The sequence below is a fragment of the Microcaecilia unicolor genome, chromosome 4 (genome assembly GCF_901765095.1).
Source record: "Microcaecilia unicolor chromosome 4, aMicUni1.1, whole genome shotgun sequence".
Taxonomy (NCBI): Eukaryota; Metazoa; Chordata; class Amphibia; order Gymnophiona; family Siphonopidae; genus Microcaecilia; species Microcaecilia unicolor.
In genome coordinates, this window is record NC_044034.1 from 287,310,682 (window position 1) to 287,322,891 (window position 12,210).

Here is a 12,210-nt window from a genome sequence, read left to right on the forward strand (position 1 = left end):
CATATGGAGAGAACTACCCCTCACACTATGGGGTAAAATAGCACTATTTAACATGGTAATTGTACCAAGGTGGCTTTATGTGTTTCAACAATTGCCTCTATTCCTGAAACGTAAAGATGAGGAGAGGATACGGCGGTTGATACAAACATATCTATGGCGAGGGAAGAAGCCAAGAATCCCATATCGGCTGATTGCGTCGCCCCGGGAGGGAGGGGGCATGGGCTTGTTGAACATCAAATTTATGACGATTGCCTGCTCCATGAGACACATCAATGACTGGTACAGGGGGTCCTCAGAGTTTTCTCTAACAGAGATGGAGACCTCTAGATTTCCAGGAATACATTTTAGTCATTTATTGCACACTGGAGGGGCTCTACCTAAAGACGCATATAAAATACATCCAGTATTACGGGCCTTAAGGGAAACATGGCGATGGCTATGCAGGCGACATTTCTTTTCGGCCAGAGTATCCCCATGGCTGTTCATTTGTAATAACCCGGCCTTTCCGCCAGGCCAGGGAAAAAGTGTATTTGATCAATGGGCCGAGAAGGGAATAGTGTATCTAACACACGTAACGAATGAAGAAGGTAAAATATATTCCTATCCTGAGTTACAAAGGAAATATAAGATTCCATCCAACCACTATTTTGCATACTATCAATTAAAACATTATATAGCTACATTAGAGTGGACTGATTTAACAGAAGATGTTGTGGAGGTTATTTCGGAAGATTATACTTTGGGGGCTCAATTGCCGGTGCCACTGAGGTTTCACCATCAACAATTAAAAGACTTGACGGTGGAGTTAGATACAGTTAATTTGGCTTCAGAGTGGTCCGGAGATCTTAGGTGTGAAATCTCTGTGGATACCTGTGAAATGTTTCTAAAATCATTATATAAGTGGAGGCTTTCCATACCGCAGAGAGAAAGATTATATAGGTGGTTACTACGGACATACATATCCCCACACAGAGCTTATCGGGTGGGGTTCGCGGAGAGTGGCTATTGTCCAAAATGCCAAGGCAACTCAGCCTTGGGACATATGTTTTGGCATTGCAGATATGTGGAGCGCTTTTGGTGCAAGATACTAGGAGGGATAGAGGGGATGTGGAACTGCACGGTCAGCCAGGATCCACTGATACTATTTAATGTATTCACATACTCACGCCCCCCCCCCCCCCCCCCCCCCCGGAAGGATTTAAGGCCTTCATTAGAACAGCAATTTATTTTGGGCTCACGACTGTCTTACAGTACTGGAGAATGAACGAAGAACCACCACAGCAGATATGGAGGGCACAGCTTATAAAGCAAATGCGAGCGGACAGGTGTGAAATTAGAGACCTAGATAGCATACAGGGCCGGAAATTCCAGGCCTAATGGGAACCTTTGTGGGACACCTTGACCCCCAGAGGGAGAAGCTTACTATTGAATTTTTAAGTATCTAGAGACCAGACACTATCAGCATTACATGAAGCTAAATGGAACTAAGCCATAACAGACACCTGAAGCATTTGGAAATGGCAGAAGGGGGGAAGGAAGGGGAGGAGAAGGGAGGGATGGGGGGTAGGCTAGGCATTTTATAAGGGACTATGTATATGGACCAGAGGCTAGAAACTGAAAGATCCCAAACTATGAGAATAACTTACCTCTAAGTAGGAGGTCATGTGGTTAAGTTATTCGGGCATCACAATCCGACTGATTGAATATAGCAATACGAATGTGCAGATATAAAGGCATAGTGGGGTTGGGATGCTTTGATGGAAAGGGTATCTGTTTAACAAAAGAGGAAGAGAGCCTCCACGACGAGACAGCAACATATAACAGAGTGGATTGTTGAAATTGTTTTAATAATAATGCATACTCAGCCATCTGTAGGTCGTCTGAAACTGTAAAGCTGAAGTACGGTGAGAGTATAGGAAGGTATTCAGATAACAGGCTTTGGCACTATTGTAGTGTATCGCCACTCTGTTAGGCAAAATGGATTTCTATGTATCCTTAAGCGATGTTTCATTTTAATAATGCCTTGAAAGTAAGTTGTTAATGTTTGATGGAATGTTGAGGGATGGGAGGGAGAAAATGTAAAGCTTGATGATGCAGTAGGAGAGACTTACCGATGTGTATGATATGAAACCAATGTCAATGCTATCATGAGAAATGTCAGTTTTGTGTACTCTGCTGATCGTCAATAAAAACTTTTGAACTATAAAAACTAATCAAGAAAGAGAGAAAAGTATAGAAAAAGACTGAGTCTGAAGGGCTCACCACCTTCCACCTGCTGGAGACTGAGATTACTGGATCTTTCTCTGGTTGCCAAGGGCTCTTATTGGCTCCTAGAGTCACAGTTTTTTTTCTCAGTCTCCACCTGCTGGAAGGCATACACAACCCACCAGTCACATTCTGGGCCGGTCCGGATGGATGCTAAGGAACAGCTTAGTGTAATTGATATTCAAATTAGACAGAGAAAAAAAAGTTGTAGCATCTGTATCTACTATTCAGGCAGCTAGAGTAACCATTAAGGTGATTGCACCAGAAATTACAAAATTAAATCAAATTGCATCATACAGCAATGAACCAACAAATAGGAGCATATGTTCTTGTAAGGTGTAAAAACTTTTTATTTTAATAACTTGAGTGCTAATAAATGTCTGAATTTACTTACTGTGAATCAAACATCCAGAAAACACTTGAAAAACCACCAGGTGACAAAGAATTTTGGTGGGAAAAATTGTAACATTCTGGAATACTGAGGATGTAATATCACATAGTTAATCCTCCACATAAAAGAATCAAAGAAATATTTGCTGCTTATAGGTAGTCACATAGAACATTTTACTGCTTATAGAAACCAAAAGAACAAAAGGTTCCTGTCAGTAATCCCTGCTGTGAGAAAAAGTCAAGCAAGATACCAGTGAGAACTTAATAAAGAACAGAGGCTCAAACACCACAGCGCTAAAATAAATCAGAAGAGGCTCACTCAATGCAGGCTGACTTCCACATAAGAAGTTGGTGGTCGTCTTGGGGGAGGGGGGAAAAGGGGATCTCAGAGACATCAGATATACCTCAGCTCCATAAAACAGCTACCTTTTTTAATTTTTATAATAAACAGGATCTTATGCCAAAGAAGGCACCACAACTCAACAACTCCAGGTATTAAACTGGGTCAGGAGAACAAGCACAGGAGGGCAACCCCAACTCAACTGGAACACAGCCAAAAAAACTGGTTCAGGAGAACAATCTAAATAGACACCCCCCAAAAACTCAACCAAGTCTCAATATAAAGCTGGCTCAGGAGCAGAAAACTCCAAAAAGGGTAGTTAAAATTCAACAGAAACTCGTTATCAACCAGGTCAGGAGCAGGGCTGTTAACTTGTTAGCTCGTCATCCATCCGCTTGGGAGACAGAGGAAATAAACATTCCATGTTATCCTTAAAGGGCAAGTCACAAGAACTATTTACATAATAACATAATACTACTACTACTACTACTACTACTACTACTATTTAACATTTCTAGAGCGCTACAAAGTGTACGCAGCGCTGTACAAACACAGAAGAAAGACAGTCCCTGCTCAAAGAGCTTACAATCTAATAATAGCCATAATGGGTCAAGACCAGTGGTCCATCTAGCCCAGTATTCCAAACAGTGGCCAAACCAGGTCACAAGTACCTGACAGAAACCCAATTAAAAGCAACATTCCATGATACCAATCCTGGGGAAGTTGCTTCCCCATGTCAGTCTCAATAGCAGACTACGGACTTTTCCTCCAGGAATTTATATAAACCTTTTTTAAACCCAGATACGCTAACCGCTGTTACTACATCCTCTGGCAAAGAGTTCCAGAGCTTAACTAGTCATTGAGTGAAAAGAAATATTTGTTTTAAAAGTATTTCCATGTAACTTCCTTGAGTGTCCCTTGGTCTTTGTACTTTTGGAATGAGAAAAATCTATTTACTTCTCCTTCTACACCACTCAGGATTCTTTAGACCTCAATCATATCTCTCTTCATCCACCTCTTTTCCAAGCTGAAGAGCTCTAACCTCTTTAGCCTTTCCTCTGTGTCCATCTGCTGGTAGAGGGACAAAACCCATTGGACTAGACTGGTCCAATAGGAAGTTTATATAAAGCGAATGCTACATACCTGTAGAAGGTATTCTCCGAGGACAGCAGGCTGATTGTTCTCACTGATGGGTGACGTCCACGGCAGCCCCTCCAATCGGAATCTTCACTAGCAAAGTCCTTTGCTAGTCCTCGCGCGGCCGTCTTCCCGCCCGAAACCGGCTCGAGCCGGCCAGTCCAGTATGTAGCAAGACAATACAAGGGAAGACACAACTCCAAAGGGGAGGCGGGCGGGTTTGTGAGAACAATCAGCCTGCCGTCCTCGGAGAATACCTTCTACAGGTATGTAGCATTCGCTTTCTCCGAGGACAAGCAGGCTGCTTGTTCTCACTGATGGGGTATCCCTAGCCCCCAGGCTCACTCAAAACAACAACCATGATCAATTGGGCCTCGCAACGGCGAGGACATAACTGAGATTGACCTAAAAAATTTACCAACTAACTGAGAGTGCAGCCTGGAACAGAACAAACAGGGCCCTCGGGGGGTGGAGTTGGATCCTAAAGCCCAAACAGGTTCTGAAGAACTGACTGTCGCGTCGGGTATCCTGCTGCAGGCAGTAATGAGATGTGAATGTGTGGACAGATGACCACGTCGCAGCTTTGCAAATTTCTTCAATAGAGGCTGACTTCAAGTGGGCTACCGACGCAGCCATGGCTCTAACATTATGAGCCGTGACATGACCCTCAAGAGCCAGCCCCGCCTGGGCGTAAGTGAAGGAAATGCAATCTGCTAGCCAATTGGATATGGTGCGTTTCCCCACAGCCACTCCCCTCCTATTGGGATCAAAAGAAACAAACAATTGGGCGGACTGTCTGTTGGGCTGTGTCCGCTCCAAATAGAAGGCCAATGCTCTCTTGCAGTCCAATGTGTGCAGCTGACGTTCAGCAGGGCAGGAATGAGGACGGGGAAAGAATGTTGGAAAGACAATTGACTGGTTCAGATGGAACTCCGACACGACCTTTGGCAAGAACTTAGGGTGAGTGCAGAGGACTACTCTGTTATGATGAAATTTGGTGTAAGGGGCCTGGGCTACCAGGGCCTGAAGCTCACTGACTCTACGAGCTGAAGTAACTGCCACCAAGAAAATGACCTTCCAGGTCAAGTACTTCAGATGGCAGGAATTCAGTGGCTCAAAAGGAGGTTTCATCAGCTGGGTGAGAACGACATTGAGATCCCATGACACTGTAGGAGGCTTGACAGGGGGCTTTGACAACAGCAAACCTCTCATGAAGCGAACAACTAAAGGCTGTCCTGAGATCGGCTTACCTTCCACACGGTAATGGTATGCACTGATTGCACTAAGGTGAACCCTTACAGAGTTGGTCTTGAGACCAGACTCGGACAGGTGCAGAAGGTATTCAAGCAGGGTCTGTGTAGGACAAGAGCGAGGATCTAGGGCCTTGCTGTCACACCAGACGGCAAACCTCCTCCACAGAAGAAGTAACTCCTCTTGGTGGAATCTTTCCTGGAAGCAAGCAAGATGCGGGAGACACCCTCTGACAGACCCAAAGAGGCAAAGTCTACGCTCTCAACATCCAGGCCGTGAGAGCCAGGGACCGGAGGCTGGGATGTACAAGAGCCCCTTCGTCCTGCGTGATGAGGGTCGGAAAACACTCCAATCTCCACGGTTCTTCGGAGGATAACTCCAGAAGAAGAGGGAACCAGATCTGACGCGGCCAAAAAGGAGCAATCAGAATCATGGTGCCTCGGTATTGCTTGAGTTTCAACAAAGTCTTACCCACCAGAGGAGTGGGAGGATAAGCATACAGCAGGCCCTCCCCCCAATCCAGGAGGAAGGCATCCGATGCCAGTCTGCCGGGGGCCTGAAGCCTGGAACAGAACTGAGGGACTTTGTGGTTCGCTCGAGATGCGAAGAGATCCACCAAGGGGGTGCCCCACGCTTGGAAGATCTGGCGCACCACTCGGGAGTTGAGCGACCACTCGTGAGGTTGCATAATCCTGCTCAGTCTGTCGGCCAGACTGTTGTTTACGCCTGCCAGATATGTGGCTTGGAGCCCCATGCCGTGACGGCGAGCCCAGAGCCACATGCTGACGGCCTCCTGACACAGGGGGCGAGATCCGGTGCCCCCCTGCTTGTTGACATAGTACATGGCAACCTGGTTGTCTGTCTGAATTTGGATAATTTGGTGGGACAGCCGATCTCTGAAAGCCTTCAGAGCGTTCCAGATCGCTCGCAACTCCAGGAGATTGATCTGTAGACCGCGTTCCTGGAGGGACCAGCTTCCTTGGGTGTGAAGCCCATCGACATGAGCTCCCCATCCCAGGAGAGACGCATCCGTGGTCAGCACTTTTTGTGGCTGAGGAATTTGGAAAGGACGTCCCAGAGTCAAATTGGACCAAATCGTCCACCAATACAGGGATTCGAGAAAACTCGTGGACAGGTGGATCACGTCTTCTAGATCCCCAGCAGCCTGAAACCACTGAGAAGCTAGGGTCCATTGAGCAGATCTCATGTGAAGGCGGGCCATGGGAGTCACATGAACTGTGGAGGCCATGTGGCCCAGCAATCTCAACATCTGCCGAGCTGTGATCTGCTGGGACGTTCGCACCCGCGAGACGAGGGACAACAAGTTGTTGGCTCTCGTCTCTGGGAGATAGGCGCGAGCCGTCCGAGAATCCAGCAGAGCTCCTATGAATTCGAGTCTCTGTGCTGGGAGAAGATGGGACTTTGGGTAATTTATCACAAACCCCAGTAGCTCCAGGAGGCGAATAGTCATCTGCATGGACTGCAGGGCTCCTGCCTCGGACGTGTTCTTCACCAGCCAATCGTCGAGATATGGAAAGACGTGCACCCCCAGCCTGCGAAGTGCTGCTGCTACTACAGCCAAGCACTTTGTGAACACCCTGGGCGCAGAGGCGAGCCCAAAGGGTAGCACACAGTACTGGAAGTGACGTGTGCCCAGCTGAAATCGCAGATACTGTCTGTGAGCTGGCAGTATCGGGATGTGTGTGTAGGCATCCTTCAAGTCCAGAGAGCATAGCCAATCGTTTTCCTGAATCATGGGAAGTAGGGTGCCCAGGGAAAGCATCCTGAACTTTTCTTTTACGAGATATTTGTTCAGGGCCCTTAGGTCTAGGATGGGACGCATCCCCCCTGTTTTCTTTTCTACAAGGAAGTACCTGGAATAGAATCCCAGCCCTTCTTGCCCGGATGGCACGGGCTCGACCGCATTGGCGCTGAGAAGGGCGGAGAGTTCCTCTGCAAGTACCTGCTTGTGCTGGAAGCTGTAAGACTGAGCTCCCGGTGGACAATTTGGAGGTTTTGAGGCCAAATTGAGGGTGTATCCTTGCCGGACTATTTGCAGAACCCACTGATCGGAGGTTATGAGAGGCCACCTTTGGTGAAAAGCTTTCAACCTCCCCCCGACCGGCAGGTCGCCCGGCACTGACACTTGGATGTCGGCTATGCTCTGCTGGAGCCAGTCAAAAGCTCGCCCCTTGCTTTTGCTGGGGAGCTGCGGGGCCTTGCTGAGGCGCACGCTGCTGACGAGAGCGAGCGCGCTGGGGCTTAGCCTGGGCCGCAGGCTGTCGAGAAGGGGGATTGTACCTACGCTTGCCAGAAGAGTAGGGAACAGTCCTCCTTCCCCCCAAAAATCTTCTACCTGTAGAGGTAGAGGCTGAAGGCTGCCGGCGGGAAAACTTGTCGAATGCGGTGTCCCGCTGGTGGAGATGCTCTACCACCTGCTCGACCTTCTCTCCAAAAATATTGTCCGCACGGCAAGGCGAGTCCGCAATCCGCTGCTGGAGTCTATTCTCCAGGTCGGAGGCACGCAGCCATGAGAGTCTGCGCATCACCACACCTTGAGCAGCGGCCCTGGACGCAACATCAAAGGTGTCATACACCCCTCTGGCCAGGAATTTTCTGCACGCCTTCAGCTGCCTGACCACCTCCTGAAAAGGCTTGGCTTGCTCAGGGGGGAGCGCATCAACCAAGCCCGCCAACTGCCGCACATTGTTCCACATGTGTATGCTCGTGTACAGCTGGTAAGACTGGATTTTGGCCACGAGCATAGAGGAATGGTAGGCCTTCCTCCCAAAGGAGTCTAAGGTTCTAGAGTCTTTGCCCGGGGGCGCCGAAGCATGCTCCCTAGAACTCTTAGCCTTCTTTAGGGCCAGATCCACAACTCCAGAGTCGTGAGGCAACTGGGTGCGCATCAGCTCTGGGTCCCCATGGATCCGGTACTGGGACTCGATCTTCTTGGGAATGTGGGGATTACTTAATGGCTCGGTCCAGTTCGCAAGCAATGTCTTTTTCAGGACATGGTGCAAGGGAACAGTGGACGCTTCCTTAGGTGGAGAAGGATAGTCCAGGAGCTCAAACATTTCAGCCCTGGGCACGTCCTCCACAACCACCGGGAAGGGGATGGCCGTAGACATCTCCCGGACAAAGGAAGCGAAAGACAGACTCTCAGGAGGAGAAAGCTGTCTTTCAGGGGAGGGAGTGGGATCAGAAGGAAGACCCTCAGACTCCTCGTCAGAGAAATATCTGGGGTCTTCCTCTTCTTCCCACGAGGCCTCACCTTCGGTGTCAGACACAAGTTCACGAACCTGTGTCTGCAACCTCGCCCGGCTCGACTCAGTGGAGCCACGTCCACGATGGGGGCGTCGAGAGGTAGACTCCCTCGCCCGCATCGGCGAAGCTCCCTCCGCCGACGTAGTCGGGGAGCCTTCCTGGGAGGTGGCCGCAGTCGGCACCGCACGCGGGTACCGACGTCGGGGACCTCACCCCGGGCGATGGGCCAGCCGGCGCCACGCTCGACGGTACCGGAGGCGCAAGCACCGCCGGTACCGGAGGGGTAGGGCGCAACAGCTCTCCCAGAATCTCTGGGAGAACGGCCCGGAGGCTCTCGTTCAGAGCGGCTGCAGAGAAAGGCATGGAGGTCGATGCAGGCGTCGACGTCAGATCCTGTTCCGGGCGTGGAGGCTGTTCCGGGCTGTCCAGAGTGGAGCGCATCGACACCTCCTGAACAGAGGGTGAGCGGTCCTCTCGGTGCCGATGCCTGCTGGGTGCCGACTCCCTCGGCGACCCAGAGCTCTCGGTGCCGACGCGGGGAGGAGACCGGTGTCGATGCTTCTTCGACTTCTTCCGAAGCATGTCACCGGAGCTCCCCGGCACCGACGAGGAGGACGTAGAATCCAGCCGTCGCTTCCTCGGGGCCGAGGTCGAAGGAGGTCGATCTCGGGGGGGCTGTACCGCAGGAGCCCTCAGGGTAGGGGGAGACCCACCCGAAGGCTCACCGCCACCAGCAGGGGAATGGACAGCCCTCACCTGCACTCCTGACGATGCACCACCGTCCGACGACATCAGCAGACGAGGTCCCGGTACCACCGACGTCGATGCAGCTATCCGATGTCTCGGCGCCGATGCAGAGGGCCGATGCCTCGATGCACTCGATGCACTGGCGGCCGAGGATGAAGGTCTGGACGCTGACGACGTCGATGCACTCGATGACCTTGGTGTCGATGCCGACGAAGAGCCCGAGAACAAAACGTTCCACTGGGCCAATCTCGCTACCTGAGTCCGCCTTTGTAACAGGGAACACAGACTACAGATCTGAGGACGGTGCTCGGCCCCCAGACACTGAAGACACGACGAGTGCCTATCAGTGAGCGAGGTTACCCGGGCGCACTGGGTGCACTTCTTGAAGCCGCTGGAAGGCTTCGATGTCATGGGCGGAAAAATCACGTCGGCGAAATCAAAATCCGAAATGGCGAATTTGAGCACCAAAAAGTTTTAGGGAGAAAATCTCGACCGAGGCCGAAAAGAGGCCTACCCCGACGACGAAAGAAAACTTACCGGGGCAAAGACTGAAAAATACGGGAAGGGACAAACGAAGCCCGGGGGGCTTCCGGAGCACTTCCCAACAATTTTTTTAAGATTTTCCGAAGAAAACACACGTCAACGAAAAAAGGACGCGCGAGGTCGACTTTCCGGGGCTAGACACAGCGAAAACACGACCGTACCGAGTGCGGACAAAAGAAGACTGGCCGGCTCGAGCCGGTTTCGGGCGGGAAGACGGCCGCGCATGCGCGGTGCGCGCGAGGACTAGCAAAGGACTTTGCTAGTGAAGATTCCGATTGGAGGGGCTGCCGTGGACGTCACCCATCAGTGAGAACAAGCAGCCTGCTTGTCCTCGGAGAATAGAAAATAAATATATAGTGTACTGCTATTGGTTGTAAATTTTTTTCCTAGACTGTGCTTCAGGCTGGTATAATGTCCACAGTGTAGACCAGTGTCTGGATTGCTTTACCCTATTTTAGTAAGAAGCTACATCAAGCTTGTCCTTAGATTTTTGTAACTACAAACCAGGAAACATCCCAATGCTACTTTCTCTTACGTGTGTAGTTTGGGTAAGCATAAAACATTCGCAATTTTTTTTTCTTTTTCTCTACATTCTCAAAGTTCCTGTCTCAAGAGTATATTTAACTACATCCGCATTGACTCGGGAAACTAAACATGCCAGATTTATTGAGAAGTCCTTATTAAAATGTCACTCCCAGTTGTCAGCCTGTGCTTCAACTTCATGTTACCAGAGGTAAATAATCTCTTGTGGGCTTAGCAGAGTGATGCAGACTGCAAGGTCAAACAATCCCCAGTGGGTCTCACTAGTTCACATTCAGATAACCAAACTTTTGTTTTCGATTTCAGCCAAAACCAGGAACATGACAAAAAACTGGAAAATTACAAGGCCAAAGGCAAAAAGCATCCGATACTCACATTCTCAGTAGATAGTTTGATGCAGGTAGAGTAATGATCTGCAATCTGTATGTTGTTCAATTTTGGGACAAGGTATGATGGCGTATCAGCTTGCCTGAAAAAAATTAAAAAAAAGTCTCTTTAGCAGAAGAACAAAGAGCATCTGGTTGCTGGTATAAAGATTACTGTTTGAAATGTTTTACCTATTGCAGGGGGACTCTGTACAACTGGGGGATTCTGTATTACTAAGCTGCAGATCAGCAACTCTGGATTGTCGCCGCTGCTTCCTCTCTTGCTCATCATCATTCCGGGGGAAGTCCTCCAAAACAGGAGTCCCAGAAAGGTTGATGGGCTGTCGTCTTGTAGCAGGGGACAAAAATATGCCATCAGGTGACATACAGTTCTGGTGACTTACAGAATGGGATGCAGATGTGTTCATTTCTGAAAAGATAAAAAGCAAAACCATTTTTACTTAAAGAACATTCCTTAGACACCTATTGCTCAGAAAAGGCAGTCAATTTCCCACCAGTATGATTTTATTTGATAAACCACCTTTCCTTAAGCAAAGAGCAAGGCAGTGTATAAAAAATGGTATTCATCCCAGAGTACTGATAGAACTGAAAAATGAGCTTGCATAGCTATTATTAGTAATATGTAATTTATCCTTAAAATCAAGCGTGGTACTGGATGATTGGAGGGTGGCCAATGTAAACCGATTTTTAAAAAATGTCCCAGAGAAGATCCAGGAAAGTATAGACCAGCGAGTCTGAAATCGGTGCCGTGCAAAATGGTAGAGACTATTATCAAGAAAATTACAGAGAATATTCAAAACCATGGATTAATGAGAAAGTCAACATGGATTTAGTGAAGGGAAATCTTGCCTCACCAATCTACTACATTTCTTTGAAGGGGTGAACAAACATATGGATAAAGGTGAGTCGGTTGAAATTGTGTATCTGGATTTTCAGAAGGCATTTGACAAAGTACCTCATGAAAGACTCCAGAGGAAATTGGAAAGTCATGGGATAGGAGGTAGTGTTCTATTGTGGATTAAAAACTGGTTAAAAGATAGAAAACAGAGAGTAGGGTTAAATGGTCAGTATTCTCAATGGAGAAGAGTAGTTAGTGGGGTTCCCCAGGGGTCTGTGCTGTGACCCCTGCTTTTTAACATTTAGTGACTAGTGAGTAACTAGTGAGGTAATTACATTTGCTGATGACACAAAGTTATTCAAAGTCGTTAAATCGTGGGAGGATTGTGAAAAATTACAAGAGGACCTTACGAGACTGGGAGACTGGGCGTCTAAATGGCAGATGACGTTTAATGTGAGCAAGTGCAAGGTGATGCATGTGGGAAAGAGGAACCAGAATTATAGCTA

General features: G+C 48.7%; 1 protein-coding gene across 1 annotated transcript in view; it reads right to left on the minus strand.

Moving 5' to 3' along the window:
• Positions 1-12,210, minus strand: part of NCAPH (non-SMC condensin I complex subunit H) — a gene marked incomplete in the record, with an annotated part of 295,343 nt that overhangs the window by 270,658 nt on the left and 12,475 nt on the right. Inside the window, 2 exon segments of the mRNA XM_030202485.1 lie at positions 10,856-10,949; positions 11,038-11,275. Coding sequence (XP_030058345.1) covers positions 10,856-10,949; positions 11,038-11,273 — 330 coding nt within the window.